Genomic DNA, 16,775 nt, shown 5'->3' with positions numbered 1-16,775 from the left:
ACTATAATACTAAGAACAGAATATTAATACCTACAATTTGTATGTGTCGGTTACTATGATTAGTCCTTTGTGTGTATTACGTCACTTTTCTCTGCACAATTAACTTATAAAGCAGGTACAATCTTAAAGCTAAGGAAATCAGAGTTTAAAGACTTATGTAACATGCAAAGATATTTTCTGAGGTAATACGTCTTTTAACACAACCATTACACTGGAGCAAACACACCACCACTAGCATTACTACAGTAATGCTTTATAAACAATTCACATACTTTATTTCCTTTAGCAAAAATAGTCCATAAGCTACCCAAATTTTACTGATAAAGAAACTGATTCTAGAAAAGAATCTCTCAACAAAAGCTTATTTCTTGTTTGTTTTTACTACACCAAAGTCACAACAGAAAAAAATGAAATCTGATCTCTATATTCTACACTAGAGTTTCTTGAACTTCTATCATATATGGATACTTTGTAAAGATACATTCTCTAGTATCTCTAAGAATATGTCAGCAGGCCATCAGTAGTAAAAAGAACCCAATTTGAAGTGACTTAAATAATATCTTACTATAGGAACAAATTATTTCAATACATTACTGCTTAAGATATTTCCCTAAATGCTAAAAAAAAATACTCAAAGGTTATTATCAAAATAAATACACAAAATGTAAGCTTTCTCTTAGAATTTGCAAACCCTGAAAACATGAGTGCACTTAGATACAGGGCTTTACCTTAAATTCTATTTAATTTGCCTCTCTTCCCATTAGGAACCAGGAGATCCAGATAAGAGAAAGTAATGATGATTCTAATTTCATCCTTCACTACTGCTGAAAAAAACAGTATGTTTTACTGATGACCATAGGTAGTATAACTTCATCTGAGGGATAGCACATTGCTGTTCCCAGACACATTTTTTTTTTGTTTTGTTTTGTTGGCAACAGCGGAGATTGTTAAAATGGCAGTCCAAAGGAGACCCACCTAAACTCCCTGTCTGTTTTCTAGGAGACAGATGTTTAATTTTTAAAAGTTGCCATATGCTGATTTTCAAAGCCTTTCTTGGGACGCCGGGGTGGCTCAGTGGTTGAGCGTCTGCCTTTGGCTCAGGGCGTGATCCTGGAGTCCCGAGATTGAGTCCCACATCGGGCTCCTTGCATGGAACCTGCTTCTCCCTCTGCCTGTGTCTTTGCCTCTCTTTGTGTGTCTCTCATGAATAAATAAATACAAATCTTAAAAAAAAGAAAGCCTTTCTTTACAAAAGCAATCAAGTCCTATGTACACAATTAAATCCAAAGCTTAAGTTGGCTGTGTAGGTCTTACCGAAGCAATCACATACAAAGATTTGTACTAAAAGGCAACATATGTACATCAGTCACCTTATGTGCCCAAAGATGGATTTTGGTTTCCAGCAGTGGAAATGAACCACTGATTTCATTCTCAGCTGGCTGTCTTAAGATTACAATCTCAGTTTTGATAAAAACAGATGTCAAATCAATGAGGACAGCATAAGGATTTTAACATCCTGCCTTTAAAATAGTTGCTTTTAGATGATTTCCAAGATCTGTCTCCATGGAAACTGGATAGGAGAGGCCACCACCGGCCAAAAGTAAGCAATTTCCCCTGTAAGGTTATCTGTGGTTGTCAGGAGGGATCTGGCCCTGCGATTCAGGGTAGCTGTCACAGCATAAGTCAGCAAGGGAGTTTGACTCGGAAATAAACATGTAACAAGAAGAGATGTTTGTTTGTGTGTTTGTTTATTCATATTTACTTTCATCAGTTTTCCTTTGTAATTAGCAGACACAGAGAACTGATCTTGGTCGTCAACCTATAGCAAATATGAGAGTATAATGTTTAGACTTGTTTTATCTCCTTTATTTGATAGGCATTGACTTGGGTTAGCTTGTAATTTAAAGTTCCCCAGAGGGGAAATATTCTTTACTATTTGCAATGTCATAAACTTTCAAGTATTCTGGAAATACATTTTAAAAACCACAGTGGTTATGTCTGAACTTGTAGCATGGAATACCATCTTGCCAAAAATATGAAATCACTTTTTATGCTGGCAGTGTGAGAGCATAATAATAAGATTTTATAATCATTTCATTCTTGCTTTAACATACTTTGAAATCCAATAAAGAAATGGAGTACATCCATTAAAAAGTTTTTTTATTATATAAAAATTAGCAAGACAGGCATATGGAAACTGTATTTAAATTTCAAAGTCGATTTTCTTTCAATTTAGTAGTTTAAGCATTGAAGTAACCAATACGCTATTTAAGGTTATTTCCATAACACAAAAGTTAAGAATGCCTCCTCATATTTCTACATCAGCATTTAAATGGAAATGCACTTACTCAACAGAGATATGGCAGCTTATGTCTTATTAACCAATTTTCTATATCCCCCTCATATTGCCATGCACCCTCTTTCATTTAATCAGGTAGACAATTCTGTGTGATTGCCTAAGGGGAAAGTTGACAGCAGAAAATGGAGGAAAAAGTAATCCATTTCAGATTCTTGAGTCTCAAAAGGCTAGCCTGCAGGGTGACTGAAGAGAATGCCTGCCTGATTTAGGGAAAAATGTGATAAAAGAGAGCCTGGCTAGGGGAAGCCAAAGGGGAAGCAGTGAGAAAATCAGGCCTGAGTCGATCCCAAAGAAGGGAGCCCTTGCATAGCCCCCAGGCTAAGTGTGCCAGCTGCCCAGTAGCAGCCTCTCAGTTCCAAATCCACCCTTCGGTGCCTTGTATGTGACACTGGAATTTCTCCCTTGCCAGGATGTTCAGCTCTGTCAGTAGAGAGTGCTGGAGGGTTGCTGGAGGAGGGTGGTGCTTGTCTGGTTCCAGTGATGCTCCTGTCTTGCTTCCTTTCTGCAGCACTGAGTGGTCAGCTGCAATGAGGACCCCCAAATTGTGCTCACCCCCATACAACTTCAGTGGCACCAATCTTGCATGCAGCTTCCCAGAATGTTCCATGGTGCAGCACCAACCAGTGGGCAGCCTCCTCTGGTCCCAGAGACGGCATTTCTTGGCCTAAGCCTGATGTGCAGATTTCCAGTGAGTTCCACAGCACGATACCTCACCATGGATGACTTGCCCCAATCCCCTGAGGAAGACTTCCCTATAAGTTTCTCTAGCACAGCACCTCAGTGGATTTCTCTGATCCTTCCAATGAGGTATGGACCTCAGCCCAGGATAGGCTGTCCTCTTCTATTTTGTTCCTTTCTTGGGTGCTGTACTTCAGGCCTGTAAGTAATGACTTCCGTATCTGCTCTTCCTATATTCTTTAGATATCTTTCCCCCTCCTTTTTAAATAATACCCTGTTATTATTAATAATTTTTCAACAATTCTTTATATTAAATCTTCCCTGTTGAAATTACTGTGTGGTTTCTGTCTCCTAACTGGACCCTCACTGATAGAGTTGGTCCGAGGAAGGTCCCAGAAAAAGGACAGATGGGTTTTGGAAATTGGTTGGATTGTGCCCTTGGAACTGAGTCCAGTGCTGAGTTTTGCCATAGGACATAGGATGCAGATAACCCATGGCATGCAGTGGCATCACAACTAATTAGGGTATCATCATGATAAAGAACCAACTGAAGCAAGTGCCCTGGAAGCTCAAGTGGCTGCCAAACGTGGCTGCTAGACAGTATGAAGCTTGGTCCTTTAACTTTCAGTTCAAGTCATAGTCTAAGGCCCAGAGAGATTACATGATAGCCCTAAAAACCTGTTATTTCTTGCTACCACAGCACTGATACAGCTGATAATCAAATGCAAATTTAATTGGGCAGTTTCTAAATTACAATGTCAGCTGAATGTATTCTGTGCTAAGTTTCTCATGTGAAATTTAGAGAAAAGAATAGGATCCTAAAACTTGAAATAGGAATATTTTGCTGGATCCAGATAAAACCGACAATCTTGAACTTCAAGTCACTCGGAGGTATCATTGCCAGCAGAAGTAGCTTGTCACTCCGTGTCTGAGAAGTCAAGCTTTCCTTTGCTTGAAAACTCTACACCACCCTTATCTGAGACAGATGAGGAGTGATATCTTAAAAATGAATGCCTATTCCTCATAAGGCCCACAACAATGAGAGTCAAGTCCATTCCTAGGGTCATATCTCAATATGATTCTGGGGAATTGGTACACACTATGACCCAGAAGGAAATAGCTTACCCATCCAAAGAATTGCAGGACTTTGCTATTATATATTAGCAGCAACCCAGAGAACATGTGTAGTAGATGCTAAGGGTTTTAGGCCAAGAAGGGTAAACTGTAGCCCTAGATTAGGTTGAATTCATTCACACAGGTGCTCTTAATGGAGTTCAGATTTCATGTTAGTCGTGCAGCTGAAGGTAACTGCTTAATTGGTTGGTGTCTTACTACTTGAACTCAATGGTGCCTTCATTTAATGAGGACAAAATGCCAGAGCTTCCCTGGTATGTGGAAGAGGGAATTCAAAAGCTTTGGGAGACAGGCAGGCATGCTGGGGTGGATTTACCATGTATGACCTGCACACTCACTCCTCAATTACGTTCAGCAAGCTACTCCTCTCACTAAGGCATTGAGAAATACATTAGAGAGGGGCGCACCAGCATCCTTAAAATAACTTCTGTGGTTGCTTCCCTTTGTAGACCAGGTACAACACTGAAAGTATATGATTCCGATGGGGATGATGTGGTCTCAAACAAAAGTCAAGTGACAACTTTGTCACAATGACAAGTTGGGAGCACTTAACCATAAAGGGTAAGAGAGATGTACTGTTAATTAGAATGCCTTGGCTCACAGAGATCTTTGGTGGTGGTTAACTGACTAGAGTGTTCCTTGGAAGGAAACAGATGGTCAGTTTACTAGAGTATTCTTTAATCCAAATAACAGAAAAGAAACTCAAAGCCTGATAGACAAAAAAAAAAAAAAAAAAAAAAAGACCTGAGTTGCTGTTGCCATAGTGGAGAGTCATAGCCTCTCATACAGTTTCTAGACCTCGGTCAATTCAAAGACCCAAAGCCCTTAATGAGTGGGAAAGCTGGGACCTTTTTAGGAAGGGTCCAGAGAAACACTGCTGTAAGTATACACTATAAATTTTCTTACAAACCTTTCCCAAAAAGACTTGCAGCCATTTGTTAGAGTGACTGTACACTGGGGAGAAATAAACGCACAGGCTTTCAGAGAAGACTGGACACTGGTTATAAACTCGCATCAATTACTAGAGTCACTGTGGTACACTAATCAACATGTATTTTTTGTTTGTTTGTTTGCTTTGGAGGGGGAGGTTAAATGTATTCCCCCAGTTTGACTTACAGTGGGCCCAGTTGGTCCACTGACCTGGTGGTATTTCTCTCTAGTACTCGAATGTATAATCGGAATTGCCACAACTGGCAACTGATGGGCTCATCAGAATGGCCCTCTGGATCTTACTTTTTTCCCCCCCTCTGGATCTTAGACTGAGGAAATGTTTATATGACTTGCTCTTTGATATGTCTCAAGTGCATAGAACAGTAGCACCTAATAGTAGGCACCTAATAATTATATGTCAAATGAATGAATGAATGAACTACATAAGACATGCAATCTTAAGCTCCAGAATACTCTTTAGTTTCTTGTCCAAATGCTTACACTTCGTCTACAAAAATTTATTTTCTTATTAAAAATAAGACTTTGGTCAACTTTGGTAAATGAACATTCAAGTTGCTCATCATTAGACAGATTTCTGTAAATAATTAATAGTCATTTTCTAACAGTGATTGTTCCCCCAGTGCCTAAGAGTTACTGAGAATTAAGGCACTTCAAATAAGGAGTTTTAATAATCTTGGACCTTGTGTTTTCATTTCTCTGAGGTGTTCTAGTTTTAACCTAGAATCCTCAGGATTAGTGAGCAGGCACTACTTTCCTTTCTTCCCTGTAGTAATGCTATTCAGAACTCAGCCCTGTTTCCACTTTCACCCCTACATTGAAGGACCATTTGTGTTGAAGTTTATTTTTGGTGGGATACTGACAATGAAAGAGTAGGTTAGGAGTCATAGGGGAAACCTGCCATATTTGCTTTTTTTATCCAACATCTTTCTAGCCTTGCTGCTAAGCCAAAATGCTCTCAAATATATGTAGTTGGAGGGGATAAAAATTTGCATTCACTCCAATTGAAAGTTCCACAAAGTAGTTTTTCAACAGTATTAGTATCAAATTTGTACTTAAGATGAAAAGTAAATAAAAAACTAGCACACTGACCTGGGTGATATAGATGATTTTGTGCAGCTGAATTAAGATCTGCTGAATAGGATCACTGATCTGTCGTACTTTTCTCTGGGACACAGCAATCCCTGCAGATGCTGCGGATGATAAATTCTGCAGTTAGTCAAGATCCTGGTTTTCTCTTTCGAAAGTGGTATTACTGAAAAAATGGGGTAAAATTCTGAAAAAAAATTAAGCTAAGATTCTTATCCTACCAATGAGATAATATGCAGAGACCCTGTAACACTTCAATATTTTACAATATGGGATGGACAATTTCTTCCCTTTACTCATAAGACTTCTAAGTAAAATAACAATGTCGCCTTTTATAACATTTAAAAGATTCTTGAAAATTTTGCCTGCAATTACATCAGGCTGTCACCAGGAGTCAGTGATGCTTTGGATACTACGGTCTTTGAAAAGCTATGTGCAGTTTAGAAGCTATCAGGCTTCTAAAATTTAAAGTCATTATGTTCTTAATATCATATTTTAAAACTAATTTATTAAAACTACTAATGCAAATGCTAAATAGGCAATCTTCCAGAGCAAAAAACAAAAACAGAAACAAACAAAAGCCAAAAATCAAAAAAAGTATAATTTGTAACAATCAAGGATATGATAGTTATTGTAACCTTTGATTATTACAAATTTTCACCTGGATTTTCCTCCAGGTCTAAATAAGATACATTTATAACTTATCCAGAGTTTGTATCATACAGCCACACCACTTTTCACCATTTGAAGATGGTTTGGTATCAAACTGCACATGAACTGCTTCCCCACCTTCACGTGTCAGAGCCATAAGTAGTTCATTCTTAAGTTTGAGGAATATAAAACTCTTTAAAGAAATGGCCTTCACCTCTAGATTAGCCACCAGGCCACCTCTGACTCTTCTCACCCTCAGATACACACTGGAGAAAATGGAAGAGAGACTTCAGACATGTGGATTGATAGAATCCTCCCACCTCCTCCAGTTTCTTAGCTCTTGCCCTTCCTCCGTGTGACCTTTAGCATGCTTTTTGCAAAAAGAAAAGCTCCAAAGTCCCTCTTCTTCCCTCCATACTACCTTGAGCCTCTATGAAATTAAATGTGAATATAATCTTTGCTTTCGCAACAGGTAAAATTTTGAAAAATGATTCTTATATAAATGCTTTCTGAGAAAGATTACATATTTTACCATAAAAATTGTTTTCAAAATATTTAAACAGAAAATTTAATGTGGTCATTAAAAGATTCAACCTGTTTTAAGCATGTGAACACAAACACACAAAAAAGAAAACAAATATGTTTAAAGAAATATTTGTTCATGGTAATTTTTACTGAGTTAGTTGAGAAATTCACATAAAAATAATCCAATTCTAGTTTATCTGCATTCAATACATTGTTTAAATGTTTGAAATGTAAAGGATCTATCTCCCCTAGGCACTGTATCTAACTTCATTTAAGCATCAATTACTTAACCATTAAGATGATGCTTAATAAATTACCCTTAAGGTAAAAATGTGAAGATAAATCAAAGAATTAAGGTAGCTCTAAAATAGAAAACAGAATGCTGGAGGTATCTGCTCCAGCCTGCAGAGATGACCAAGTGTACACATGTCAAATTTTCTGCAATGGTATTTTCTGTAGAAATGATTCTTAAAATGTAACGATTTGTTTTTCTAGACCCATACCAAAAACTACAGACCATGTAATGTGGCCAAGATGCTGCTGCTACAAGAACATTAAGTTCATATTTTCTGAAACTGGTAGGTTTGATTTTTTGATCACCTTTATGTTGACTACTTTATGTTTTTGATATGTGGACTTAATATTCATAGATAACAAGTTAAAATCTAACACTGTGGCAGAGAGTTCTTAAATTGTAATGACATTTTGAGTGGGATATCACACGGGTTTGACTCTACCTTGCCACAAGAATGTGCTCATCTGTGGCCCTAAACACAAAAACAGAGATAGTTAGCTAGAATGCCTGTCTTCTGAACTACTCAATTATGCAAAGTAACTTGACATTGTCTTAAGATCTCTTGACCACTACTCTCTCAGCTCCAGTAAATCTTTAACTTTTAGAAATAGTTTTGATTGTTCACTTTCTAAAAAATAAATTTAAAAATGTTTAATTACACATGCCCATTGTAAAACAAGCAAACAACCCCGGTATTACAGAAGGGGCTTGAGGCTCCCTGGAACCAACACCCCTGAGTGCCTCCCCAGAAATAACCTCTGATATCACTTTGGTGTGTTGCCTTCCAGTCACTTTTCTACCCATTTACATACATAACTGTATACTTTCAGAACAGTATTTTTCAAATGGTGGTTGAATCCTGAAAGCAGTTTTATGGGTCATGACCCATATTTTAAAAAATGGAATGGAATAACATAGAATGATATGGAAGAGGATAGAAAAAATTCAGAGTGACTGCAGATAGTAAGGGTCCACTCAGTTATGATGTAAAATATGTTCCTTGTTGAGGGTCATTTCCAGAAGAGTTTGAAAGCTACTATTGTAGAAAATCTATAGTCTTACTTCATGCTTGCTTTCTTTCTCTTTTTTCAAATAAGTGGTGACACATCATAAGGTTGGTGCTATAATTTTTTGTTTTCTTTTTGACCAAGTCTGTCATGGAGATTCTTTTTTATCAACACACACTGTTCTAACCAATTTTTATAACCACTATTAAAGAGTACTACATGTTCGGCATGCATCATAGTTACTTAGCCACTTCTGTTTCAAAGGGAATTTAATTTGCTTTCAGTGTCTCATGATTATAAATGATGCTGCAGTTAGCATACATGCACATGTCTCATTGTGCATAAGTATAAAAGATCTCTTAGGGTACATAAGAAGAAATCAAATAGCTAGGCCCTCAGATATATTTCTTTTTTTCAACAAATATATATATATGTATATATATATATATATTTATTTATTTATTTAATTTTATTTTTTTAAGATTTCTGTATTTATTTATGATAGACATAGAGAGAGAGAGAGAGAGAGAGAGAGAGAGGCAGAGACACAGGAGGAGGGAGAAGCAGGCTCCATGCCAGGAGCCCGATGCGGGACTCGATCCTGGGACTCCAGGATCGTGCCCCGGGCCAAAGGCAGGCGCCAAACGACTGAGCCACCCAGGGATCTCTCAACAAATATATATTTAAGTAGCTGAATCAGTTTGCACTCTGACGAAAAGAGAATCCATTTTTCTACACCTTAATCAACAGTATGTATTATCAAACCTTTCAATTTTGCCAATCTTTGTTTTATTTTATGTTTATCTAAATGCTGGTGAGGCTATTGTACTTCTTGGGTGAATTTCCTGTTTGTAGCCCATGCTTCTTTTTCTTATTGATTAGTAAATGTTCTTTATTTGGTATGAATACTAATGATTTCATTATATTTTATATGTTAAGAGTATTTTTATCTAATCTGTTACTTCTTTTCAATTTAAAGGATATTTTCTATCCCTATCATCTAAACTAAAGGTTAATTTTTAGTCTTAGGTACCACCAGAACAGGCTCTCAGACATTTGCTGCTACCGTAAAATGGAAAGACATGTAAAATCCCATGACTAGTTCAGCACTAATCCTGGGGTGTTCTGGCGGGATTGCTGAGATGTGAGTAATCTCATGAGTTAGGACTGAGGGAAAAAGGAAATCTGAGACTGGGAAGGATAGTTTTGTATACTGGCTGTACCACTTACAAACCCCCTTGGTTTCCTGAACTACTTCAGCTAATCCTGGGTATGAGAACCATTATTCCCCCTTTTCTATCTGATAAATGCTCACAAATTTTTATATATCCTCATATCAGATTTATGTTTATTTAGGCCTTAATAATTTTAAGAAAACAGGGATCCCTGGGTGGCACAGCGGTTTGGCACCTGCCTTTGGCCCAGGGCGCGATCCTGGAGACCCGGGATCGAATCCCACGTCGGGCTCCCGGTGCATGGAGCCTGCTTCTCCCTCTGCCTGTGTCTCTGCCTCTCTCTCTCTGTCTCTGTGTGACTATCATAAATAAATTTAAAAAAAAAGAAAACAATAGTGATAAAAATTCAAATAGATGTTGTTTCTAAATTTTTTATTGTTTATTTAAATTTTTAAAGATTTATGTATTTATTCATGAGATACACAGAGGGAGAGGCAGAGACACAGGCAAAGGGAGAAACAGGCTCCCTGTGGAGAACCTGATGCAGGACTCCATCCTGCGACCCCAAGATTACACACTCTGAGATGAAGGCAGACGCTCAACCACTGAGCCACCCAGGTGCCCCTGTTTATTTAAATATTGATTAACTTTCAAGTTGTGGCAAATGTTAGCCATACCATTCTGAGTTTTAAAGCATTCTCTCTCAATAAATCTTTCAGATTAGCATATGCTTCCTATCTTTTCACCAAAAACTGAAACACACATTTATGTTGATAATTTTGTCCTATTTTTATTAAAATAATTTTCTCTTTAAAAAAAAACAGAAGCTGATTATATTTCAATGTCAGTCATATATAGTATGCCTATGATTTGTATCTAAGTAGTTCCTCCTGAAAAAGACAGACAATATTTGGTCCCATTAAAATTTAAATCCAAGTTTAAAATTGATTCAATTTTAATTTCATTTTATAGTTTTATTATAATAGTGAACTTAATTCGTGGATTTAATTTTAAAACTTAGAAGGAAGTCACAAAATTCCTCATAAAAATAATTTATTTAAAGGTATCAGAAACTTTTAAAAGTAACATTTGCTATCTTACTCTGGTTAGCATGACCCTAAAGAGCAATCCCCTCCCTCCACTCCTGGGATGGTACATTGGAGGACCTGGAGGAAGATCAGTGCTTTTTAAGCATGAATGTGGGGCAGACACTGGAACAGTTTTACATATTTAGTTTCATCTAGTCCTCAACAACTTGTGAAGGGCAATTGTTTTTATCTCATCTTACAGATAAAGAGAGTAAGATTAAATGGGGCATTTGGGTGGTACAGTCAGTTGGGCTTCTGACTCTTGATTTTGGCTCGTGAGATTGAGTCCTGTATTAGGCTCCATGCTCAGTGCAGAGGCTGCTTGAGATTCTCTTTCTTCCTCTCTCCTCTGCCCCTCCCCTCATGATCCCTCTCCAAAATAAATAAATAAATCTTTTTTTCTAAAAAAAGAGGGTAAGATTAAGGAAACTGTCCAACAAGATCACAGAGCAGGTGACAGTTGGAACATGAAACAAGGCAGGTCCTAAAACACCACACTGACTCAGTCTAGACAGGAGCTGAGGGCTCCCACTTCTCTTTCTGACTCATCACTAGGACTATTCCTTTGGTTACCTCAAATATAAAATAATATTTATACTCCTTCCCAGGCCTCAAATACTATCTCTCTTCTTAAAAGGGTAACTATTTTTAACATGATGTTCTACCCATGCCTTTGAATGTTTAATGGATTAAATATTTTTGGAAAGCATCTGTATCTAATAAACTGGAAGCATTAGGTCTTTGTACAGTATACTCTCTGCTTTTTTATTTCATGGCACATCATAATGGCAAAGTTAGAGGCCCTTTCCTGGTGGTTTGAGACTTGATTTATGCTATACATCCAGTCTACTGAAACTACAATTCACAACACAAGTTCTGAAACTGGTAATTACTACAATTTTAACAAAAGATGGATTACACTGTATTCTTCAAGTTGACCAAGATATAGTATGACCTCCTATTTTTTCTGAATTCGCTTTGCTAAGAGTCCGGACTTTTTGAACAACTGCAGAAGAGAATGTTTTGGGCAGGAACTCCCTGAAGAAGCAAAGAATACTTTTACTCTATGAATGGGGCCAAAACATATATCGGCTTGTCTGTATTTGACCAAATGCCCCATTGAAAGACAATACAACCTTTCAAATTTTAGTATAGTGAAGCTTTACTCTTACCTCTTTCCTTCACTTTTCTAAAATGAAATAAAATAACTGAATTGTAGTTCAGATCTACAAACGTTCAACAATCCACCTCTAAGGCCAGTAGCATAGGAGGCACCAGAAGAAGTTCAACAAAGGATATTGTACTCACAAGGGTTCCTGAAAAGTTCACCCAGAAAACCACAGGGGATAGAGATTCGATGCAAAAGCTAGATTTGAGAAGATCATGGAGAATAAGGCCAGGATTTGATGTGACGGACGGTATATTTGAGTTCTGGAACTCAAGGAATTCAGGAACTCCTTCTGAGTTCCCAGAGGTGGGAACTGTTTCAGGCCCCTGAGATGGTGAGCTGACAAAATAAGAGAGTTTGCCCTATAGAAGTCTTGCTTTCATTCATGGTCACAGATGGAACCGTGGACTGGGAACCGGAAGTCAGGTTGTGCTGTTCCACTACATTTTTTGGATGCCAATGTGGAAGGATAACCATACTCAATAATCAGATTGGATACCAGCACAGGCAGTCTCAAAGCCTCAGGAACACAATGCCAAAAATACCACTCAGGAAAGAAGAACAGAGAAAAGAGCAATTCTCAGTTTGTTTGATTTTAATCTGAGAAATCACCAGTACATTAAAATTTACATTTAAGGTAATTGTCTTCTGATATGAGGAATGGGGGCTTAACATAAAAATTAAGTTTGATTTTGGGAAAATATGAAAAGGTAGATGTTTATTGCTGAATTTATAGCCTAAAAATAGCATATGCATTTGGTCTAGTCTGTACAACCTGACTTTTCTCCACTGATTTAGTTATTTCTTTCACTATGCTACAATGACTATGCAAGTCATGCTTGCTCCCTTTATTCCTCCTAGAGGGAACATTTTTTTAAAAAAGTCAACTCAATTGATGTAACCCAGAATTCTCAAGAAGAAAATATTGTGATACAAAAACACACTATGTTCAGCACCATGGATGTAAAGACTAATCAGTCAAACTAAAGAACAAAACAAAACAGCACAGAAAGAGAAGATGGCATACCAACCCCCATTCAATTACCTGAACAAGAAGAATTTATCCCAGTCATGGTAAAGAGGCAAAATTATTATTGCTTAATTCTCTGACATCATGCTGAAGCATTTTCTAATACCTCCATTTGATCCCAGGCTAATACTATTGGGTAATGTCCCAGGATATCTAACTAAAAATCCACACCAACAAAAGTACAGGCAGTTTATAGGCTGTGGTGTTCCTGACTGCAGAAATTGATACACTGATCTGCCTTTATGGACTGATAGAGGTTAACCACAAAAACATATAGTTTTATTTCACCAGTCTAATGCTCAATTTAACAATGTTATTTCAGCTTTTCTTGACTAACTATACAAATTCCTGTTCTTCAAATGCTCTTGGAACCAGCTCTTTTATTCTCCATCTGGTTCCATCAATAATGGGTTAAATAAAACTAGGGCACTTGCCAAAGAATAACTTTAAGAAGAATTATGCTTTTGCCTTCCAATACAGTAGAAAACAATAAATAATTATATAAATTAAAAAAAAAATTAACACCCTCTCTGAAATGCCCCAAATAATCTATGGAATCCATACTGAGGAATATCAATGAAGAAGGGGTGAGGTCTATAGGATGTCTGGATGACTCGGTTGGTTAAACAATTGATTCTTGATTTTGGCTCAGGTCATGATCTCATGGTCCTGGAATGGAGCCCTGCTTTGGGCTCCATGCTCAACAGGGAGTCTGCTTCAAGATTTTCTCTCTGCCCCTCCCACCACGTGCTCTCTCTTAAATTAATTAATTAATTTAAAAAAATTGGTGAAGTATAAGATATATGAGAGGGCAGGTGGTTGGGTAGGCCAGAATAAAGAGGTCTCTTGCCTCTTTCTCATTAATATTGGCTCCAATTGTCACTATCTTTAATATTCAAATTACTACATGACAGTAATTCAAAGGGGATTGTAAACACCCTGAAACTATTTTTAAATTCCATTAAAAAGTATTACTAAAAGCAGTTTGGAATTTGAGAGCTTAGCCTTTCTCCATTGATTCAATTATTTTGTACACTGTCAGGATCCGTCCAAGCCACATTGACCTCCCTTTCTTCCAACCAGAGGGTGGTGTTGCTTTCTTCCCCTCCTTCCACTTAGCCTTTCTATCAGGGCAAAAAACCCCAGGGAAGAGTTGTGAGCTAACATTTAACAGCCGATTTGCGATTTGCAAATTATGATCTTGGATTGGAACCATCAATAACATCTGTGAGACTGAGTATCTCTTTGGAAAGACATTATCTTACAAAAACGTGAAAAGAATCTACATCTCTAGGCAGCATTCACCTGGGACCTATTTCCCTTGGCAGGAAGAATTAGGAAGCAAATCACCACTGGTAAAAAATTTGTTGTATCCCACCCCTTCCCCAGTCTTAAATCTAACATTAAAATATCACTGTTCCCTATTCTTTACATAATCATAAGATGACTTATGCAGTTGCTCTCAATAGCAAGCATAAACAATGGTTTATACAGTGGTAGTCTGTGTTGGCTACTTAGTAAATAGTTTTCAGGGGCCTGACCTCAGAGGAAGTACTCAAGATATATTTAAACTATATAGAGATGCTTACAATTTGGTTGGGAAATCTAACCAATTTATCCAAATCCCAACAAACAATATAAGAAAGTATATAATTATATGCCAAATTACATGGTATAGACTAGTATTATAAGAAATTTGATTAAAATCCAGTGAGCACTTTTGTTATAGGATAACCATGCAATTGCCATGCAACAAAACAAGAGAAGGCATGTACTCCAAGTCACTTTGGCAATTGTAAAATTTAGTATTAATTGCTTTATGTCAATAACTAACTTGAAAGTAAGCTACTGAAGGTTGCTCATGACAAGGACTGGAATACTAAGCCATGCTCTCTGGAATACTTGGATGAAACACTGACTACTTTATTTAGATCTGACCTTTATGAACAAAAGACTTAAATATAAAAATAGCTTCTCAGTCATGTAGTAAGAAAGAATAATTAAGAACAGAAATCATGAAGTGACAATTTCTATTCAAAATGCAGAACATATGAATTCCCATCTATCAGCTCAGTGCTTGGCTGTTTGATGCTGAGAAATGGAAAAGTTAGCAAGGGAGAGGGAAATGTCAGTGTTAATCCAGTCAAATTAGGCCATACTCTAGGTTGACATTACATTTGCACTTTAAATTTGGGTTTGATTGGTGTTCCCCAAAATTCACATTTGACCCATGCTAATGGCATACATATTATTAAAATGTACTCTGTGTACTCGACAAAGGATACATTTCTCATAATATGTTTTGGTATGATTTAGTTTTCACAAATATGTGGTACCATGTCTCCTACTTCAAGAGGAAAGACTTGTTTTTTTTTGTTGTTGTTGTTTTTTAGATAAAACACACCACATATTTTCTGCCTGCAAAACATCCAGTTGTTAGATGGACACACAACAGAACCAACCAATTATTTTTAAGCAACTGGAGTCTCCGAAGAAATGGGGTACTTAATATAGCATAATCTTACATAGTAAGTAAATTGGATATAAAACTTTCCCAATTCTCTTTTCTTTCTATTGATTATATCACAGAGTAAATTAGTATAGAGCAAGTGTGTCATCCCCAATTCTCAAATAGTAACTAATATTCTTTCATAACAAAGAAAAGACCTTAGGATAAGTAGATAATAATATCCACTTAAAATTTAATAATATTGTTTTGCTTATACTTTATTTTATAATTGCCATCTATTTTTGGCAAGTGATTCTATACTGGTTTCCCATTTGTAGCAATAATATAAACTCTCCTTTAACTAAATTTAAGTTGAGGAAGTGAGTCAAATTAAGGAAACCTATATTAGGAAAATAGTAGTACAGATGATACTCAGATATGGTCAAACTTGTACAATGGTAAATAATCAGTGATCAAAATTAAGAAATAGAGGTAAAATATTTAACATGTTAAAAATGTGCATTCGTTCATTCAGTCCATGTTAGTGTTAATAGCTTCATCCATACAAGATAGAAGTTCCTAAGTTTTCATTTCTGTTGGTGAAGAAGTGCATGTATCTGTATATGGATACATCATATGTATAAAATAGGCATAAAATAAATTCTTTACCTAATCTAGTTAGTATCAAAAGACAGAACAGAAGGAATTTAATAGTGTTAACTTGAAATGGTTCCATAGTTTACAGTTCTACAGGAGTTTGGAGGTGCATTAAGTACTGCTGCATCACCACAGTATGAACCTAGAAGTTCACATTAGGAGTACCAGATAGAGAAAATCATATTACAATATAGCCACTTGGTACTCTAAAATCATAGCTCTCACCGTATTTTCTGCCATAGCATATGGAAAATGATGTTTACATTCCAGTTATGGCCCTGGGAACACATCCAGGTTTTAACAAAATTCTTCCCTCCCTGATAATTTATTTCCGGAATATTTAGACAATACAAGGCTGTGGCTGTTGGTTATACATAATGTTCATTTCGATCCAAAAAAGTGAAATCAAATGTCAAATAAATTATAATACATTAATATAGGATGCTTGTAAAAAAATTAATCATCTACACATTTCAGTGCTTTACCTATTCTGAGTAACAAATATTCAAGATATAACTTAAA

General features: G+C 36.7%; 1 protein-coding gene across 13 annotated transcripts in view; it reads right to left on the bottom strand.

Moving 5' to 3' along the window:
- Nucleotides 1–16,775, bottom strand: part of NEK10 (NIMA related kinase 10) — a 226,885-nt gene that overhangs the window by 29,580 nt on the left and 180,530 nt on the right. For 8 of the 13 annotated variants that reach the window (XM_025461041.3, XM_049100027.1, XM_035704898.2 and 5 more), the window contains 2 exons: nucleotides 8,122–8,151; nucleotides 6,212–6,312 (listed from right to left, as the gene is read on the bottom strand). In XM_025461041.3, the coding sequence (XP_025316826.1) occupies nucleotides 6,212–6,312; nucleotides 8,122–8,151 (131 nt within the window). The remainder of the gene's footprint in view (nucleotides 1–6,211; nucleotides 6,313–8,121; nucleotides 8,152–16,775) is intronic. The other 5 variants (XR_003141762.3, XM_025461045.3, XM_049100028.1 and 2 more) reach the window with 1 other exon arrangement.

This window comes from Canis lupus, chromosome 23 (genome assembly GCF_003254725.2).
Source record: "Canis lupus dingo isolate Sandy chromosome 23, ASM325472v2, whole genome shotgun sequence".
NCBI classification, from domain to species: domain Eukaryota; kingdom Metazoa; phylum Chordata; class Mammalia; order Carnivora; family Canidae; genus Canis; species Canis lupus.
Note: the sequence above shows the minus strand (reverse complement) of the source record. Positions and strands in the feature narration are given on the sequence as shown.